This window comes from Mustela nivalis (genome assembly GCF_964662115.1).
Source record: "Mustela nivalis genome assembly, chromosome: 7".
Classification (NCBI taxonomy): domain Eukaryota; kingdom Metazoa; phylum Chordata; class Mammalia; order Carnivora; family Mustelidae; genus Mustela; species Mustela nivalis.
In genome coordinates, this window is record NC_139026.1 from 9,829,404 (window position 1) to 9,847,367 (window position 17,964).

The 17,964-nt window shown below is 57.1% G+C and overlaps 2 protein-coding genes across 6 annotated transcripts; one reads left to right on the forward strand and one right to left on the reverse strand.

Annotated features, from left to right (window-relative positions):
- The first annotated feature begins 2,586 nt into the window (after positions 1–2,586).
- LGALS2 (galectin 2) lies at positions 2,587–6,881 on the forward strand. Of its 5 annotated transcripts, none has more exons than XM_082740185.1 (4): positions 2,587–2,694; positions 4,976–5,058; positions 6,261–6,417; positions 6,578–6,881. In XM_082740185.1, the coding sequence occupies exons 1-4, from the start codon at positions 2,617–2,619 to the stop codon at positions 6,722–6,724; spliced, it is 465 nt and encodes a 154-aa protein (XP_082596311.1). In that variant the 5' UTR covers positions 2,587–2,616; the 3' UTR covers positions 6,725–6,881. The 5 variants fall into 5 exon arrangements, with proteins under 5 accessions (XP_082596311.1, XP_082596314.1, XP_082596315.1 ...); XM_082740188.1 differs by having other exon boundaries at positions 2,598–2,716; XM_082740189.1 differs by lacking the exon at positions 2,587–2,694 and adding an exon at positions 2,896–2,953.
- Positions 6,882–7,360: 479 nt separating this feature from the next.
- Positions 7,361–15,398, reverse strand: CDC42EP1 (CDC42 effector protein 1). The gene is made up of 3 exons (XM_082740184.1): positions 15,245–15,398; positions 10,010–10,773; positions 7,361–8,633 (listed from the first exon to the last, which is right to left on the reverse strand). The coding sequence occupies exons 2-3, from the start codon at positions 10,470–10,472 to the stop codon at positions 7,984–7,986; spliced, it is 1,113 nt and encodes a 370-aa protein (XP_082596310.1). The 5' UTR covers positions 10,473–10,773; positions 15,245–15,398; the 3' UTR covers positions 7,361–7,983.
- Between the last annotated feature and the right edge of the window lie 2,566 nt (positions 15,399–17,964).

Genomic DNA, 17,964 nt, shown 5'->3' on the forward strand with positions numbered 1-17,964 from the left:
CTTCCTCCTCTCTCTCTGCCTGCCTCTCTGCCTCCTTGTGATCTCTGTCTGTCAAATAAATAAATAAATAAAATCTTTAAAATAAATAAATAAATAAATAAATAAAGATGAGATGAAAAATGAATGAACTGAACATTCAACTTGAGAAGTGAGAAAAAGAGCAATAAAATAAACGAAACGTCAAGAGGAAGAGCTAATAGGACATAAAGGAAGGAATTAGGACAATTAAGGACACAAAACCAAGAGCTGGGTCTTTAAAGACCAGTATGATAGGATGTCTAGGGACATGCCTGGACTGCAGATTCCTCAGTGGGGGCCTTCGTGGATATTTCTTCCACGGAGCTTTTGGTAGTAATTGTTACGCCAAGTGTACTAGTTACCCTCGCCGTGTAACAAATTCATCCAAACGTAGATACATAAAACCAGAAACAGATTTTGCACAGCTTCTGTGCTCCGGAATCCAGACAGGACTTGGCGGGGTCTCTCACAAGGCTGCGGTCAAGCTGTTGGCGACCTCAGCCACCTCATGGCTTAAGTTGGCCAGGGGGCGGAGGGGGGTGGAATCCATTGCCAGGTTCACTCGGCGGGCTGTCTGCGAGCCTCGGGTCTTCACTGGCAGTGGGCTGGGGACATGGATTCCTTGGCACGTGGCACACGGGCCTCGTCGGTAGGACTGATCATAATGTGGTCTGTTTCCCGGAGTTAGGACACAGAGAGAGAGGAGAGGAGGGCGAGAGACGGAGAGGGGACAGTCCTCTTTAATGTTCCTTTTTGTAATCAGTCTTTTCAGAACCTAATTTTGGAAGTGACACCTTGTGACTTTTGCCCTATTCTAGTATTCTCCTGGTTACATGAAAGTCTCTGGGTCCGGCCCCAGTTGAGGGGAGTCAATATATGAAGGTGTGAACGGCGGGAGGTAGGGATTTCTGGGCACCGCGACCCAGGCCGTGTGTCACACCAAGGTCATCCTTCTGGAGGGCAACTCTTCCTTGCGCTAAGTGAGGGCCGCGAACCATGGGCTGGGAGCTAAGGCAAGCTCTGCTACTCAGTCCTTATATGGGACCTTCCTTCCCCATCCAAAAAATGGGATCATGATAAATATCACCTTGAGGGGCGCCTGGGTGGCTCAGTGGTTAAAGCCTCTGCCTTCGGCTCAGGTCGTGATCCCGGGGTCCTGGGATCGAGCCCCGCATGGGGCTCTCTGCTCAGCAGGGAGCCTGCTTCCTCCTCTCTCTCTGCCTGCCTCTCTGCCTCCTTGTGATCTCTGTCTGTCAAATAAATAAGTAAATAAATAAATAAATATCACCTTGAACATGTGTTGAGTTTATTGTGATGAGGGCTGGATGAACTGCTGGACAGAGTACCCTATAGGAGGAAGGCTTTATTTTATTTATTTTCTTGAGAAAGAGTGAGAGAGAGAAGGGGAAGCAGGCTCCCTGCTGAACAGAGAGCCCGGTGCGGGGCTCCATCCTAGGATCCTGAGATCATGACCTGAGCCAAAGGCAGATGCTTAAACAGACTGAGCCACCCAGGCGCCCCAGAAGGCAGATGTTATTAAGAAAACAAGATTGGTGATGCAAGAATTGGACATTTAGATATTCTCTTTTCTTCTCTTTCTTTCCTCCCTCCCTTACTTTTCCCCTTCCTTTTAAAAGATTTTTTGAAAATTTATTTATTTTTTTATTTGACACAGAGAGAGAGATAGAGAGAGTACAAGCAGGTAGAGTGACAGGCAGAGGGCGAGGGAGAAGCAGGTTCCCTGCTGAACAAGGATCCCAACTTGGGGCTCGATCCCAGAATCCTGGGATCCTGACCTGAGCCGAAGGCAGTCGTTCAACTAACTGAGAAACTCAGGCGCCCCTCTTTCAACAAATCTTTCACTGATGTCACACATACACACAGAAGAGTGTCCGATTAAGAACGTGGGCATGAGCTCCTCTCTTTCAGGACTTTTCTAAAACAAGTGAGCGAGCGTGTAAGTTCTTTCTACTTTGTGAGCTTATCGAAACCTTCCTCGGGGAGCTAGAATTACGCTATAATCAGAAAAATAGCACCTTTACAAGGTGTAGTTTCTGTTGATTAGGGGTTTTTGTGTACAGAGCACTTGGAAACTCCTTATCTTGCTTGGGCTTTGCCGCAGCCCTGGGAGGAAGGCCGAGAAGGGATTGATTTCCTTGTGGTTAAGATGAGGAAATCACCCTCCTCTCGAGGCGGGCAGGGGCCTGGAGGTGGTGTCCTCTGTGAGCACTGGGCAGCAAGCCACCCGTCAGCTCCTGGCACCCGAGGGCTCCCCGCGGGGCCGGCTTCCCCGCACCCCTTCCCAGAGCGGCGGCAGCCAGCTCGGATGGAAACCACTCGGGCCCTCCAAACCAGGGTTCTAGAAAAATTCTGCTTTTTCAGGAATCCACCCTAAATTCGTGGTCAGGATGCAGTCAAACGTCCTATGCAAATAGATTTAATGCAGCTGCACTTTTAAGAGCAAACATTTAGAATTAAGGTTAAGTGTTCAGCAAAAGGAAATGGGTCCAATCAATTTAGCCAGTGAACAGCGTAATAGTTCAGGGGCATTACACGATCGTTGTGAAATACAGATTTGTGAGCGTTAACGTTTACTCAATGAAGCAGGACAGAAAACTGCATCGACAGAGTCCACAGAAAAGCGGGAGGAGGGAAAGGCACCCGGAGAGCAAGCAGGTTTCCTTCTGGTGGGAGGGCTGTGAGTGCCTGCTTTGTTTCTGGCTTTTTTCACCCTTCCTATCTGGAACTGCCTTTGTGAGCCTGTCAGTGACGCAAGTCACCGAAGATCAAAGCATTTAAACCCCCAGTACCTGCCCACCCCAGCCCCCCCTCTTCTCTGATTTTTAACAGTTGGATGTAGGTACTTCGAGAGTTTTCCTTGAATCCACCACGGGTTGCTTTTAAGACTTACTCATACAATCAGAAAAATCACAGGGTGAGGGGAGAAAACAAAACAAAAGGCTCTCGGAATGAATCTTGACATCAGAGAAAATGAGAAGCTTCAAGGTTTTTTTTACAGAGCAAGTCTCTCTCTGTTTGAGGATGAGGAAGCAGGGCTGGGGACCTCGGGTGGCTTGCCAAGCTCACACGGGATTCGTGCTGGCTCTGACACCCAGCTGGGGCCGGGCTGGGCAGGGGGTGGGCTGTTAGGAGCAGGGGGGTCTGGAGGCTGGGTGCGGGGGGCTGGAGGCAGGAGGCTGGGAGAAGGGAAGTCTGGAGGATGCTCTGGGTGGGGCTGGGCGCGCCCAGGTGAGAAGCATCTCACCTGTTTGTTCTGGGTACTGGGAGATGCCCGTGGAGAGACACCCGGCAGAAGGGACCAAAGTCCCCATTTATGGCCTTGAGAGAGTTAATGTGTAATATTCTAGAATATAAACTGGGCCAGGAAGTGCGATCCCGAGCCCAGGCCTTCAGGAGCCCCTGAGAGCAGCGGCCAGGAGCTGCCACCATGTCGGTGAGGATGCCGGCTTCCCGGCTGCTCCCCTCCTCTGTTCCCAGATCTCTGCCTGAGCACAGCGGCTTGGTGGGGAGGGGGGCTGGAGTAGAGCATCACTGCCCTACTCTGGGCCTCGGTTTCCCTATCTGTATAGTGACCGAGTGGGACGGACAGACAGATGGCCTCCACGCCCTGTCGCAGGGATGTTTTCTGCTCTTTCCACCACCTTGCAGCAGGAGCCCGCACCTGCCTCTCCCCGTCTATACTCCTTGCTTATCCATAATAGTAATAATGATAGATCGTGACCTGAGACCAAGGCAGGCGAACCGGCGGAGCCCTCTAGGCGCCTCTCGACTGAGCTTTCCAAAGATGAAGAAACTGAGGCTGGGGGAGGAAGTGGCCCAAGGTCACAGCCTGTGAAGTGCAGGAGTTTGAGTGGATCCTCTTTGCAGTCCCTGGTTCTCTGTCATAGCTGCCTGTGTGGCTTCAGACAAGTCACTCTCCCTCTCTGAGCCTCAGTTTCCTGCCTTTGTGGAACTGGTCACAGACGGTGTCTGAGGATCAGAAGGAGTCTTAGTGTTCCGTGGCTGCCGTAACACACTGATTCAGAGTTTCAGAGGGTAGAAGTCTGAAATCCAGGGGTCGGCAGGGTCAGGTCTCCCCTGAAGGCTCCAGGCAAGGATCCTTTCTGGTCTCTTTCAGCTTCCGGTGGTTGCAGGGAGTCCGGTGTTCCTTGGCTGTGGCCGGATGACTCCCATCTCTGCCTCTGTCCTCGGAGCCTTCTCCTCTGCATGTCTGTGCCTTTGGACCCACTTTCCCTTTGCTTATCAGGATGCCAATCATATTGGGCTTAAGGCCTGCCCTAAGGAATTCTTAACTTGATTGCATCTCCAAAGACCCTATCTCCAGATAGGTCACAGCCTTGGGTGTTAGGTGGCCGTGACTTTTTGGGAAACACCGTTCAAGCCAGTACGAATAAGATGCAGAATGTGTGGGGCACCTGGGTGGCTCAGTCGGTTGAGCAGTGACCTTCAGCTCAGGTCATGATCCCAGGGTCTTGGGATTTAGGGTCCCCCTGCACAGCGGGGAGCCTGCTTCTCCCTCTCCCTCTGCCAGTCGCTCTGCCTACTTGTGCTCGCTATCTCTCTGTCAAATAAATAAATACCATCTTAAAAAAGAAAAAAAAGATGCAGGTGGTGAATGCCACGGGTGGGGTCATGTGTGGCAGGGATGACGTCGTCCCTGTCATCGGCCTCTGGGGGGGGGGCGCTCTGTGGCCCAGAGACCTTCCCGACCCTCTTTCCGCGTCTCCACTCATCCCATCTCTGCCCTCTCTTCCCTCCTGCTCCAGAGAGCACCCAGTCCAAATCTCTTCTATTAATGGTGGGGGAACCCTTCCCAGCTCAGTGTCCTCGAGTGTGCAGCCCCATGAGACAATGCTCGTGAATGGGCGCCGCCGGCAGAAAGGCTCTGGGCACGCGGGTGATGGGCTTTTTGTGGAATGCTTCTCTGTCGGCACAGGGAAAATTTGAGATAACGAACATGGACATGAAGTTGGGGACAACCCTGAAGATCAAGGGCAAGATTGCCAGTGATGCTGATGGGTGAGCAAGGGGAGGGGCGGGGAGCGGGGGATGGGGTGGGGCAGAAGCGGGCAGGGGAGCTGTGCACAGGCCCCAACAGGCCTGGAAGGTGGCAGCCAGCAGGGCAGCCCTGTGAGATGCACACAGAACAGCGACCTCAGGCCAAAGGGGCCTTTTTTACATCCTTGCTCATTCTCACACCCTCCCATGCCCCCGCTGGCTCCCCTCTTGTGAGGGGCCTGCCTTCATGGCTGGGGCTGCTTGGGGACCCTCAGAATTTCACAGCTCATGCTATATGCTAAACTCCCCAAAGATGGTCCCCCAAAATGTTGAAGGGGCAGGTGGAGAAGCCCCTGGAGCTCTGCCCAGTCCCCCCGGGGTCAGGTGTATCTATTGAAACCCCACGCCCGCCCCCTCCATCACCCTCTTACCCCGCTGAACCGGCAGAGGGCCAGCCTCTCACGTTACACCAGAGACAGCCACCAGGGGGCGCCAAGGGGTCTCACTTGCCTCCTCTCCATTAGAAGGGGCCTCAGTGACCCTCCCCGTGTTGCTGCTCAGCATCAGGGTCTACCTGTGTGCTGAACCGGTAGAGAATTTCTTGGGGCCGATCTCCACGAACTTTTGGTTGGGGAGGGGCGGCCTAATATAGGTGGGAGGAGCCAAGAGCAAGGTCACCCCCTCCTCCTACTTGGGTTCCTCAAGTTTACAGACATTTGTGAGCCCTCGGGTCTGAGACACCCCTCTGAAGGCACCTTCTTTGTGACTCAGCATGTCCTTCTCTCAAGCACCTTGACAGCCTAAGTCAGGCTGTAGTGATGCTTTCAAGAACTCACACAAGCCCTGATCGAGAACCTGCAATGACGGGGAGCTCACATTTAACGTTTAAAATGTTTAGGGTCAAACTTAATAGGCCTCCAGATACCTGAGGACAGCAGTTCTTCCCCCCACCGGATGGGCATCTCCCATCCCGGAGACTGTCCCTCTCAGTGACCCTCCTGTCCAGAGCCTGAATCCGGGCACCAAACGGAACTCAGTACTTCCCATGCTAAGTTTGACCGGGTTGTCGCCTCTTTTGTTTTAAGGCACGGGCTGCAATGAACAACTTTCTCTCGTGATCCTTTCAGCTTGCGGTCAACCCAAGCAGTTTTCCCCAGGGCTGGCCTCCAGCTCCCCTGCCCCCTTCTTCCCCAATCCTGACTTGTCACCCTTTTCCCCCGCAGATTTGTGATCAATCTGGGCCAGGGGTCGGAGCAGCTCAATCTGCATTTCAACCCACGCTTCAATGACTCCACTATCGTCTGCAACTCGCGGGATGGCAGCTGGGGGGAGGAGCAACGGGAAGGTCACATGTGCTTCAGCCCCGGGTCAGAGGTCAAGGTGAGGTCGAAGGGGAAAGGCGCCTGAGGAGGAAGTCACTGGGAGAGCCCAGAGGGTAGGGCCCCCTGGCCTAGACGTGTGTTGGCACTGTTTTGAGCCACCGCGGGCCGCCCCGGCCCACTTCTGGGGCCTCCTGCCTCCCTGACACCCTCCTCCACAGATCACCGTGACCTTTGGGAATGACGGATTCGAAGTGAAGCTGCCAGATGGGCACCAGCTGACCTTTCCCAACAGGCTGGGCCACAGCCACCTGAGCTACCTGAGCGTGCTGGACGGGCTGAGCGTCTCCTCCTTCAAAATCAACTGAAGGGACAGCACCTCCCTGGAGTGAAGACCCCGGGTGCAGATGCCCTCTCCCGGGCTTCTCTACCCACTCACACAGGACCAGCGGTTCCTGCCCCTGAGCCCCTCCCCTCCTTCCCTAAGGCTAAGAACCAACAAAAAGAACCTGTCTTTAGCCAGTCTTTCCATGGCCAGTGTTTTCCATACATTGTCCCGCCCTCAGCATTCTCATGCTACAGAGAAGGAAACTGAGGCTCGAGGTCACGGGGCTGCAAGGTGGGGGTCAGGACGTGTTCACAAACACTTGCAAGCACCCACGGCTGCCTATTTGTCTCTGATTATCACCAGGCCAAGCGCCAAGCTGCCCCCCCTGGGATCATGGGGCAGGCCCTGCTTCCAGGCACCTGGGCCAGGGGCTGTTCCAGGAACTGTAGATAAGGCTCCCACCTGCGCCTCTTTATCGCGGAAACATTCATTCCAACCTGGTTACTCATTACCCCCTGCCTTGGCCCCTCCCCTCACTGGGGGCCCCCCCGGGGGTGTGGGTGATGGGGGGGGGGGAGAAGGTGTGATTCTTTGGTTTTCCAAACATGATGGGAGGCTGTTTAAGCAGGTGGAGGGGACCCTGTTCTCCCAGGTCCCCAAGCATCTTGCAGGACACTTTTTAAAAAAAGCTTTTTTTAATCAGGACCCAGAAGCGGGTCTGGGGTGCACAAGAAGATGGGACTCCTCCCCTGTGAGGTCACACCTGACTTTTCTCTGAGACATTTGGGATAAGCCAGGGGTTAGGTTTGTCATGTCAGGGAAGCAGCCTTAGGCAAGGGCTAGGGCTCTCGGGCATGGAGCAGGGACCCTGCTGGGGGCAGCTCTAGGATGAGCTAGGGACAGGCGGTCCCTTTGCGAGAGGAGACAATGGCCCTGTGTGGTATGCACCCCGCTGCCCCCCCCTGCCACCCCCAGCAAAGACAGTTTTTCCAGCACAAAGGCTGCACTGTGAGGCTGGGCCCTCCACAAGCAGCGGGGGGTGGCACAGGGGTGGGGGTGGGCCTCAGGAATGGCCGTGGGTCCAGAGTGGCAGGGGGAGCAGGGCGAGGCAGCCCAGCAGGACCCAGAACGAGCCTGGTCTCCTCTGGCCTCCCTCCCTTGTCTGTCCTGCAGAGGTGCGGAGGAGCTTGGGGGCGACTCGGCTCTCCCATCAATCACGGGGAGACCCAGTTGTCGGGTGCAGGCTCTGCACCTGGGCTCTTCCTGGGCGGCGCCCTGGGCCCAGGCAGGATCCTGAGCTCACACCTTGACTTCATCGTCCTCCTCGGCATCAGCAAACTCGAAGGTGTTTGCTTGCACTGTGCTGGGCACGGGGGTCCTGCTGGCTGCCTGGGGAGCCCCCCACTCTTCGTCCAGGCTCTCCCAAGAAGCCCGAGCCTGGGGAAGCACCTTCCTGGGCTCTGGCCAGGAATCTATCTCAGTGTGGTGGTGGCTGCCCTGCCTGTCCCTGTCCCTGTCCCCCCAGCCTGCTCCCCAGTGCCTGCCAGGGGCCATGTGAGCAGGTGCACGGGGATCCTCTTCCACCGGGCTGGCCCTCATCTCAGCTGCTGGGCCCAACCCAGTAGTTACCCCATTGGGGCAGTGTCCACGGGACTGGGGGCTTGATGCAGGGGCTGAGGGACTGGTAGCAGGGGCCGGGGGACTGGTGGCAGGGGCCGGGGGGCTTGTGTTGGGGGCTGGGGTCTCAGCTGCAGAGGCTTCTGAAAGGCTCATGACCCCAAGGAGCTCACTGAGGAGAGACGGGCCAAGGTCGAGGTCCAGGTGGAAGGACAGGAGGGAGTCAGAGCGGTGAAGCCCGGTCTCCGGGGGGAAGGTACTATCACGGTCTCGGTCACGAGGCTTTTCCTGGCGAGGCAGGCGGGAGATAGTGCAGAACCCAGAGTCCACGCCTGGAAGAAAAATGGGGAGCAGGGTCATAGCTGAGGTCCCTAACCAGGAACTGGGGAGGGGAGAGCCAGGACCGGGCCCAGGTTGCTAAGTGGCCTCTAGCATGTCGCTCTCCCATCTGGCCTCAGTTTCTCCCCTCTTTCCAATATAGTGAACCCTGGAGTCTCTCACGAGGATCTTCTTATCAAGTCTAGAAGTGGAAAGTGGACACACAGTCCTCATTCCCATTTGGCAGATTAAGAAAGCAGGACTCAGTTGGAGACAAGGGGAAAGGCTTGCCCTGGGTCACAGAGTTTGAGGGGGTGGAGTCAAGCCTGGAGCTCAAACCTCCTGGCTCTCATTCCCAACTGATGGTCATGGTTCCTGGTCCCCTTCCATGACAGGGGCCAAGGGTTGCAGGCGAACCCACAGCTCGTGGGCTGGTTTGTAGGCACAGGGAAAGAACCAGCAACCAGGATCTGACTGCACAGAAATCACAGACCGAAAGGACAGGCAGATGCCCTGCGACGGACCTCTGGACCACACTCTCGCTCCAGGACCGCCAGGCCCGAGGCCTGGGGTGTTTACTGTGGACCAGCCCCCCATGGGAGATCTGAGCAGCACAGGGGAGAGGCGGAGCCCTGGAGGAAGCCCCTGGCAGTGAGGCAAAGCCACATGGCAGGAAACGGCCACCAGGGGGCAGCAGGGGCTCCACTTCCCAGGTGAGCTGAGCAGTGGCTCCCAAGTGGCCCTGGCCACGTGCCCCCACAGCAGGAGGGACCTATGGCTTTTGTCCCTGGGAGTGTTTCTTCCAAACTGGCCAAGTTACAGGAACTTCTGTTCAAATAACAACACAGCAGTGAGTCCTGTGTCCTAAGCACCTACTCTGCGACTCGGGGCCATCCCTGATGCATGTTATCCCATCTGTGGATCCCAGCAATGACCTTCGTGGACCCATGATACAGGCCAGGCCTTGACCTGACAGAGGTCAGCTGGCTTGTCGGACATCAAGCAGAACCAGGATTTTAATCCTGAGTCCAGACTCCCAGTCTCTCCACTCTGTCATTCTGATTCAAGAGGGCTGCTTCGGTTGAAGGGGTTGAAGGGGACGGGAGGGGATGGGCTGGCTCAGCCAGGGGCCCAGACACAGCAGGGCAGGTTAGAGGCCCCTGGGACTCCAACCCAAGCTCCTCACCTCTCAACCTCAGTGTGTTTTGGGTTTTGGGGAGTGAGCTGGCTTGTCCCCCTTGGCCCCTACCCCATCCACGGTCTGCAGACTGGGCCTGACCTCCGTAGGGAAACCGAACTAACGCGGGGGAAAAGCGGCCACTCGGAGGCTGGGCTGACCCATCAAACCCTTTCAGCACCTACAGAACGAGCAGCGAGCCCGGACCCTCACCGTAACTGGAGCGGCCGTCCATGGAGCTGGCAGGGCTGCGGTCGAAGGTGAATTTGCCCACCACGAGGCTGTCGTAGGCAGCCTGGTTGAGCTGGGGCAGGGAGATGGCGTTCTTGATGATCGGGGAGACCGCGGGTGGAGCAGGGGAGGGTGCGGGAGGGGAGGCCATCCGCCGGGGCGGAGCCCCCACCCGCCGCACCTGCTGGAGCTTCTTGGCCAGGAAGCTTCGGGGTGAGCGGTGAGTGCTCCCCGAGTTGCCCCCGTGGTTGCTGAGAAAGGAGGTGTCGCCGAAGACATCCCCACCACGGCCCACGTGCATGGTGTGGCGGAAGTCCCCGAGCGGGGGGCTGATCATGTCTGCCGTTAGCCGCCTCTTCCCGTGCGAGCTGGACACCCAGCCCACGGGTGAGAGCTTGCCCAGGCTCATGGCGGGGGCTCTTCCTGCCCCCTGGGGGCCTGGCATCAGCTCTGGCTCTTCACCGCTGCTGGTCCATGCCCCTGCCCGGGGCTCGGGCTCGGGGTCCGCGTCTCAGCTCCCTCCTTCCCTGCAGAAGGGGGGTGCACGAAAGCTGCCCCCCCTCGCCCCCTGTGCTCCTAAGGGGTCACCCCCAAAGGCTGCGGCTATGGAAGGCCCATGGCTGTTCTCTCCCTGGGGCCTGCCTCCTGGCCCCGGGGAAGCCCCTGTAGGTGTTCGGTCTCAGAACAGGGAAGGAACAGGTTGTGTCTCGAGTGTGGTCAGCCCCTCTCTGCCCAGGGGTAGATTCCTGAAAGAAAGAGAGAAAATGATGGTGGGCCCAGGGAATCCTGGGTCCAAATCATCTCGAGGGAGGGGACTACACCCACCGGACAGAGATGGGGGTCACCAGTGCACGAGGAGGACACGCTGTATAATTCTGGGCACCTGACATTAAACAGTAGGCAAAGGAAATGACAGGGGTTAGGTCGGCATTGTGGTTGCCACTGAGCAGGGTCCACTGGGAGGGGGGACAGAATAGTCCACCCAGCTGTCCACTCGAGATGTGCAGCAGGAAGAAGCGTGGATGGTCCTTATAGCCACCCGTCTGCGACGCACCTACTAAATGCTGGTAAATTACCTCTGTCACTCATGAAACTCACACGACAGCCCTGAGGGAGGAGGCACTGTTTTACAGCAATGGCAGCACCGAGAAGTGAACTGACTTACATGAGTCTACACGGTCAAAAGGCCAAGGCAGGGGAGCCTGGGTGGCTCAGGCATTAAGCGTCTGCCTTTGCCTCAGGTCATGATTTCAGGGTCCTAGGACTGAGCCCCGAATCAGGCTTCCTGCTCAGCGGGGAGCCTGCTTCTCCCTCTCACTTGCCTTGCTTGTGTTCCCTCTCCCGCTGTGTCTCTGTGTCAACTAACTAAATAAAATCTTTTAAAAATAAAAAAAGTTTCTTCTGTTAAAAAAAAAAAAAGAAAAAAAAGGCCAAGGCACAGCCCATCCCTTACCCCACCCCACCAACTCAGAGTCCTTGAGCCCCAAGTTACAGTCTCCTCTGCTGCCAGGTTGAGCAAATCAGCCTCCTTCTCTGTGGGTTAAACTGTCTTCCACTCAGAGAGGCCAGGAAGGAGGTGGTGCCCTGCCACACGGGCTTTGGCAACTTCTGTGTAAATAGCCTGCACCAAGGTTTCTCAGAACCCTCCACCTTCAAGGTGCTTCCCGGAAAAAGGATCCTGTGGTCAAAAGTGGCTTTTCCCAGCTGTTGATTGCATGCCTGAGTCGATTCAAGGCTCTGAGTAGGCCTGCAGGGAAGAACTTTACTATTTTCAAATTGAGGCAGAAGACTTGCTGTCAGGTTGGTGCCAGAAGCTATTCCTCGCTCTCCAACCTTCCCCTCGCCCCCCGGCCCGGCCCCATCCTTCTCTAAGCTTCTCTTGGTCTGATCCCATCCCTGGAGAAGGCCTATGAGCCTGTGGCCTGATCTCTGGTTTTCCTGTGGCCCAGAGAGGGTCCAAGGTCATCTCAAGAGAGCTAGTTGAGACTTGAACTCAGGTCACATCAAGAGAGCTAGTCAAAACTTGAACTCAGAGCCTCTGACTCACATAGCCTTTGACTGGCTCCTGGAGCCTGGTCTTATTTCCCCAAATTGGCAACATACCGTGAAGGTGTGGCCGATGTCTCCATGTTCCTGTCCCCCTCCCTCCTGGCACCCAGCTTGGGATCTGCACGTGGCAAGTGCCTTATCAACAGGGGTTCAATCGCAGGAGATAGCTACAACGACCTTCCTGCCGAAAGATCACCCCTTGCCACCTTCCAAGGGAGGGCAGGTAGGTGGGTGGGTGGGTGGGAAAAAGCTTCAGTGTATGACCTTGAGCAAGTCACCTACTGCCAAGGGCCTGGGACCTCAGCTGATAAAAGCTGATAATAATCCTTAACAAGAACACCTAGATCTGTGCCTCAACTTTTTTTTTTTTTTATTTTTGCAGCCACCTCCAAGCAGAAAAATCTCAATACTGCCCTCTCAATGTTATTTGAAATTCAAAATAGGTTAAATAACAAGATAAAAACAAAGAAAGCAATAAAACAAAGCTTGCTTTGTTCTCGACTACATTCTCTCCCTTCCCACCTTCAGATCCTCCCCCAACGCTAACTCCTCCCCCTGGGGGGGGCTGTGTGAATCATCCTTTTCCCTGGCACCCCCGGCACCAAGTCCTCGTGGAATGTTTGCTAAGTTACGGAGCACTCTGCAGTTGGCCAACCAGTACATGACGTCATCGGACTCCTAGAGCCCCGCAAAGCTGAGGGTTAGCCCATTTTTACAGGGAGAGCCAAGGTTCAGAGGGAAGGGACTTGGCCAAGGTCACCTAGCCGGTACACGGCAGGGGCCACGTTTCCGGGCTCTGCAGAGATGAGGGATGACTTTTTCGGAGGGGGGAGGAACTGGGGGGGCGTCATCCTGAGATGCCATGTGAGGGGTCCCTATGTCTGCCTTGTGGCTATACCCACTGCTCTCCCAGTCCCCACCTCGAAGCAGCTGCTCTTACCTCAGCAAAAGGTAAGATGGATTCGATGGTGCCCACCGAATCCCCACGGCCACTTTGACTTGTGAGCCCAGCTTCTGCCCCAGTCTTAGGATGCTCCTGCCTCCCAGATGCCTCTGGAAGGTCTGTCCTCACCCTCTACCTTGCACACTGCAAGAAAGAGACCCTGCCTGTAGAGTGGTTGTGGGGTCAAGGGCAGGGCATTGCTACTGGGGACCTCTTTTCCCACGTGGAAAACAAGTACAAACATCAAGAGCTGGTACTTCCCCAGAGGCGCAATAAAAGCCCCAGTTCCTGGAGCAGAGCAGCCTGAGCGCAAACCCAACATGCCAGCACTAACACCTCTCATTCGGGGCCCCCTTGGTCCCAGCTACTTGGCCCCAGGTGCTGACTGCAGGGTTACTGGGGGAAGATCAGATGCACCCACCTGGCCCTGGAGGAAGAGGGGCTCCAGGTGTCCCGGTGCAAGGCCAACTTCCTCCCCCCAGCCCAGAATTACTACCTGTTAACGCTCAGGACGCCCATTTTACAGGCGAACAAAATGAGGTGCAGAAAAGGGGACTGACCGGCCCCAAGTCACAGAGCAAAGAAAGTGCCGTGGCCGGGAGCCTCCCTGGGATTCTGTCACCATCACTAGTAAATGCCAGGGCAGAGGCAGGACCACAAGGGCCCAGCGAGGGTTGTTGGAGGAGGTAATACCCAGCAGCTGAGCTCAGGAAGGGCCGGCCTGGGAGGCAGGAGACTCAGCTGTGTGGATTCAGTGCCCGTGACCCAGGCAGGAGTGGTCAGCGAGCAGCCTCAAGGTCCCAGCAGCCCTTGTATTTAGTCTACAGAGGATAGTCAGGCGGAAGCACTTTTGTTACTCAATGGTGGTCATGACCGCAAAGGACAAGGTTTGAGGCGGGAAGCAGGGACCACGCTTTCACAGCGGCCGACAGGGGCCGCTGTGGAGGCTCCATGGTGCGGTGGAGGGAGGGGGCTGTCTGACATTGGGGGAGGGCAGAGGCGGGGCGGCTGCACCCTCGGGCTCACCTGGGGGTCACCCGCGTGCCTGCCAGAGCGCCACCTGTCACCAGAAAGGCCACGCACATGCACACAGCCCCCTCGCCACCGGTGTCCAGCTAGGTACCACCACCAGTACCGATGGACAGCGTGGCCCTGCCTGGGTCAGGACTGGCCCTAGAATAAAAGATTAACTCCCTGGGGACCCTCATAGCCCTTAAAGCCCCCACACCCCCCGCACGTGGAGAGACGGGCAAACTGAAACCAGGAAAAGGGCATCAAGCTGTCCGAAGTCGCTTCGAAGACAGAAGTTGCTGGAGTCTGAGGGGGTTAGGAGGGAGCACCAAGGGCCACAGGGGAGTGAGAGGGAAGAGCGGGGGGGGCTGGGGGAGACATTTCTTGGCCCACCACTCCAAGTTAGGGCCAAAGCCCTCTACTCGGGGAGGGGATTGGCCACGGACCAAGTGTCCCCCAGTCCTGGTTTCCAGTCCCCGAAAGGCGCTTGGCGCGGCCTCCGGCGGGTCCCTCTACCTCTCTAGGGCTCAGTTTCCCGGTCTAGAAAATGGGCTTCAGACTTTGCGGGCCCTGCCTGGTAGAGGCAAGGACAGAACAATCTCGAGGCCAGTTGGCGTTGGAAGTACCGTGAAGACTTCGGCCATAAAACATTCCCTCTGGGAGGCAGGGGTTTAGAATGGGGAGGGTCGCTCCGCGGAAGAAGGGGACAGCCTGCTGCCGTGGCCCGAGGGGAACCGGACGGGATGACCTCATCCGCTGCTCGGCTTGGAATGCGGCGGTTGGGGAGGGGGCAGGGTGCCTGGTCCATCTCCCCAGCGGTCCCTCCCGCCCCCCACTTCCCGCTCTCCACGCCGGCCTCGCCAAGGGGCCCGACATTCCGGGACATCGCCCCCTCCCCGTTCCTTCCCTTCCTTCCCCAGGGCAGGAAGGAGCGTAGACGGCCCTCCGCTCGCCCCCTCCTCCCGCAGCCCGCTTTACCGCTCACCCATCCCAACTCTGCGCCCCTCCGCTCGCCGGGGACAGTATAAAACAACCCCCAAACTTGGAGGGACCCTGCGCCACTCCCGAGGCCAGCGTTTGGGCCTTCCTTGTTGGCACCAGGAGCGCCTTGGGCCGCCTGGCCTCGCCCCCACCCCAGCCCCCGGGTGCCTAGGAGGGTGCCGGGTTCCCCCTACCCCAGCCGGCGTCCACGCCCACCCAGGTGGCGCTGTTACCTTCGCTCCGCGAGCCCCGGGGGCCGGGGGCCGGGGGCCGAGGGGCGGACGCGGCGGCAGGGGTGGCGGCAGCGCGTCGCGGCGCGCAGCCCGGGCGAGTGGCTGGGCCGGTCTGCGCCGCCCTGGCCGCGGGCTCCGCGGGCTGGCTCCGGGGGCGGGGGCGGGGTGTGGGCGCGCTCCCTCCCCGCGCCTCGCTCCTCCCGCCTGCGGGCGGGGCGGGGCCCCCTCCGGGGCACCAGTCGGGCCGCCCCGAGGGGCGATGAGAGCCGGAGGGGGGGCGGCCGGGGCGCGGGGCCGGGATTCTGGCCCGCGGCCCCGGGCAGGGGGGGATCCGGGGGAAGTGCGGGTGCCCCGGGGCGGGCGGGGGGTGGGGAGACGCGCGTTGTCGGTAGCCCTCCCCTCCCCCACTGGCTCCCCTCAGGGCCTCGGGGCGCCCAGACCTGAGGACTCTGGCTCCTGGTCTCCCCAGCCGATCCTTTCGGGTCTCCGGGGCCTTGAATGCCAGGAAGACCCGCGTAGACCCTGAGCTCTACAAGTTGGGATGCCCACTGCCTTTCTCCCAATCCCGGATTCTTTTCAGTCCAGTGCAGGCCTCAGGGGTGCTGGGACAAGGCCTGACTGAGCCAGACCCGTGAGCAGATCCCGGTACGCAACTTGTAGAGTGGTGTGTGGTGTGGTAGTCAAGGATGGGCGCCCTAGAACCCAACCGCCTGGTTTCCTCCCGGGCCTAGTCACTGCTTATCCTTTCTGGCCCTCAGTTTCCCATCTGTAAAATAGGATAATAGTAGGCATCAGATGTTATGTTCTTAGCTGTTCTCTGCTCTGTCAGCACCTAGGAGGCCTGCTGAACAGGTACTCAGTGGTGGTAAGACCACACCTGAGACAGATGGGTTCCGAAAGCTTTATTGAGCATCCCCCAACCCCAGCTGGGAGGGGTAGGGAACTGCCCTGCACAGGTCCTCAAGGAGGAAAGATAGAGCTCTGATCCCTGTCTCTGTCTCTCTCTCTCTCTCTTTTTTTTCCCCCTTCTCTGAGACTGTGAGTTCTTTGGGGACAGGCAGAAGGTCCCTGGGGCTGTCATTGCACCGAGATCCCTAACAGCCTCCAGGGGAGAGGAGGGGGCCAGCAAGGGCAAAGGTGATAGCAGACTTAAGCTGTAAGGGACGCGTAGGCAGGGGGAACGGAGGGGAGGGGCACAAGCAAAGATTTGGAGCTAAGGATCTCCTGGAGGAGGTGGGTGTTGCCGAAGGAAGTTGTCTGAGTGTGATGTCCGGGCTGGGGAGGAGGGGTGTGTTTGCCCTCAGGTGGAGGAGACAAGGTTTTGCTGTTGACAGAGGGCTCAACCTCTGGCTTTGGCTCCCTGAATCCTCACTGACCACCAAGGCATGGGGTTATTTCCCCAGCTGGACAGAGGAATAGGTGGGGAAACTGAGGCCCACAGAATTTCCAGCATCTGCTCGAGTGGCACAGCAGTAGGACTGAGACTCCTGAGGGTCAGAGCCCTTTCCTCGGGGTCCGGCTCAGAGGTGATTTGTCCTGGGGGGGGGGGAACTGGGGACAGTCTCGGGGTGCTGAAGAGCACGAGTGAAGAAGGGTGACTACCCCTGAGAGGCAGGAATGGGGGCGGGGGCACAGTCAAGGGCTGGGAGAGAACTGGGCCAGGTGGTGGGGGCTTAACCTTGGGCCGGGTGTCCAACCTCTCCCGGGCAGGATGGGGAGCCAGCCGGCAGTGTGAGTCAGATGTGTATTTGGAAGCGCTTTCTCTGAGCCAGGAATGGACTGGAAGGACAGTGATGGGGGCAGAGACTAGGAGCTGTTATCATTAATAGTGGTAGTAATAACCAGCATTTATTGAGCATCGAGTGTATACCAGTCCTTTACAGCCTCTTACAGGCACTGCCACATTTAATCCTCATGAGAGCCCCATAGGGACAATAGTGCCTCATGTCCATTTTGCAGAGACGTGCAGTGATTTGCCCAAAGCTTCCTGCTCTGGCACGATGGCCATACTTCCCTGTTGGCCCAGGATGGGCCCAGCACAATGATTTTATCTTTTAAAAGATGTTATTAAAATTTTTTAAGAGTTATTTATCTGAGAGAGAGGGGGGGGGGAGGGGAGGAGGCAGAGGGAGAGACAATCTCAAGCAGACTCCATGCCAAGCACAAAGCCTGACACTGGGCCGGATCCCACGACCCTGAGACCATGACCTGAGTTGAAATCAGGAGTAGGACACTTAACCAACTGAGCAACCCAGGCACCTCTAAGGTTTTATTTTTAAGTAAATAAACTTAACTTGAACTTACAACCGTGGTATCAAGAGTTGCAGGCCATACCGACTGAGCGAGCCAGGGGCCCCTCAGCGTATTAACAACAGTTCCTTTTACTCTCAAAGGTGACCTATTTAGACAATAAATTACTTGGCATTCTAGCCAGAGGATCCCCAGAACAACTAGCAAAGGAAGCAATTTAGTGCCGTGTCAAAGGCCTTGAACCCAAAACTTGGCTCAAGCGGCTTCCCAGGCACTGTGTGACTGGGGGAAAGGCACTTGGCCTCTCTGATCCTCTAGTTTCTTGTCTGTAAAATGGAATATACCAGGACAGATATTTGCTACTTGTCGCCAGCCCCAGAGATGGCTGAGAAGGCAGTCTCAGTGGGAATGCTTACAGCCTGCTGCACACTCCCTCCATCCTCTCCAGCTCCGGGCCGGGGGCAGGGAAC

Bases quoted from the DNA above. Each gene is read 5' to 3' on its own strand.
- LGALS2 (XM_082740185.1), top strand. From the start codon at position 2,617: ATGAAGCAGGACAGAAAACTGCATCGACAGAGTCCACAGAAAAGCGGG. The intron at 2,695-4,975 runs GTTTCCTTCTGG...CTGTCGGCACAG, and splicing joins GGCACCCGGAGAGCAAGCAG to GGAAAATTTGAGATAACGAA. The intron at 5,059-6,260 runs GTGAGCAAGGGG...TTTCCCCCGCAG, and splicing joins ATTGCCAGTGATGCTGATGG to ATTTGTGATCAATCTGGGCC.
- CDC42EP1 (XM_082740184.1), bottom strand. From the start codon at position 10,472: ATGCCAGGCCCCCAGGGGGCAGGAAGAGCCCCCGCCATGAGCCTGGGC. The intron at 8,634-10,009 runs GTGAGGGTCCGG...TTTTTCTTCCAG, and splicing joins GGACGGCCGCTCCAGTTACG to GCGTGGACTCTGGGTTCTGC.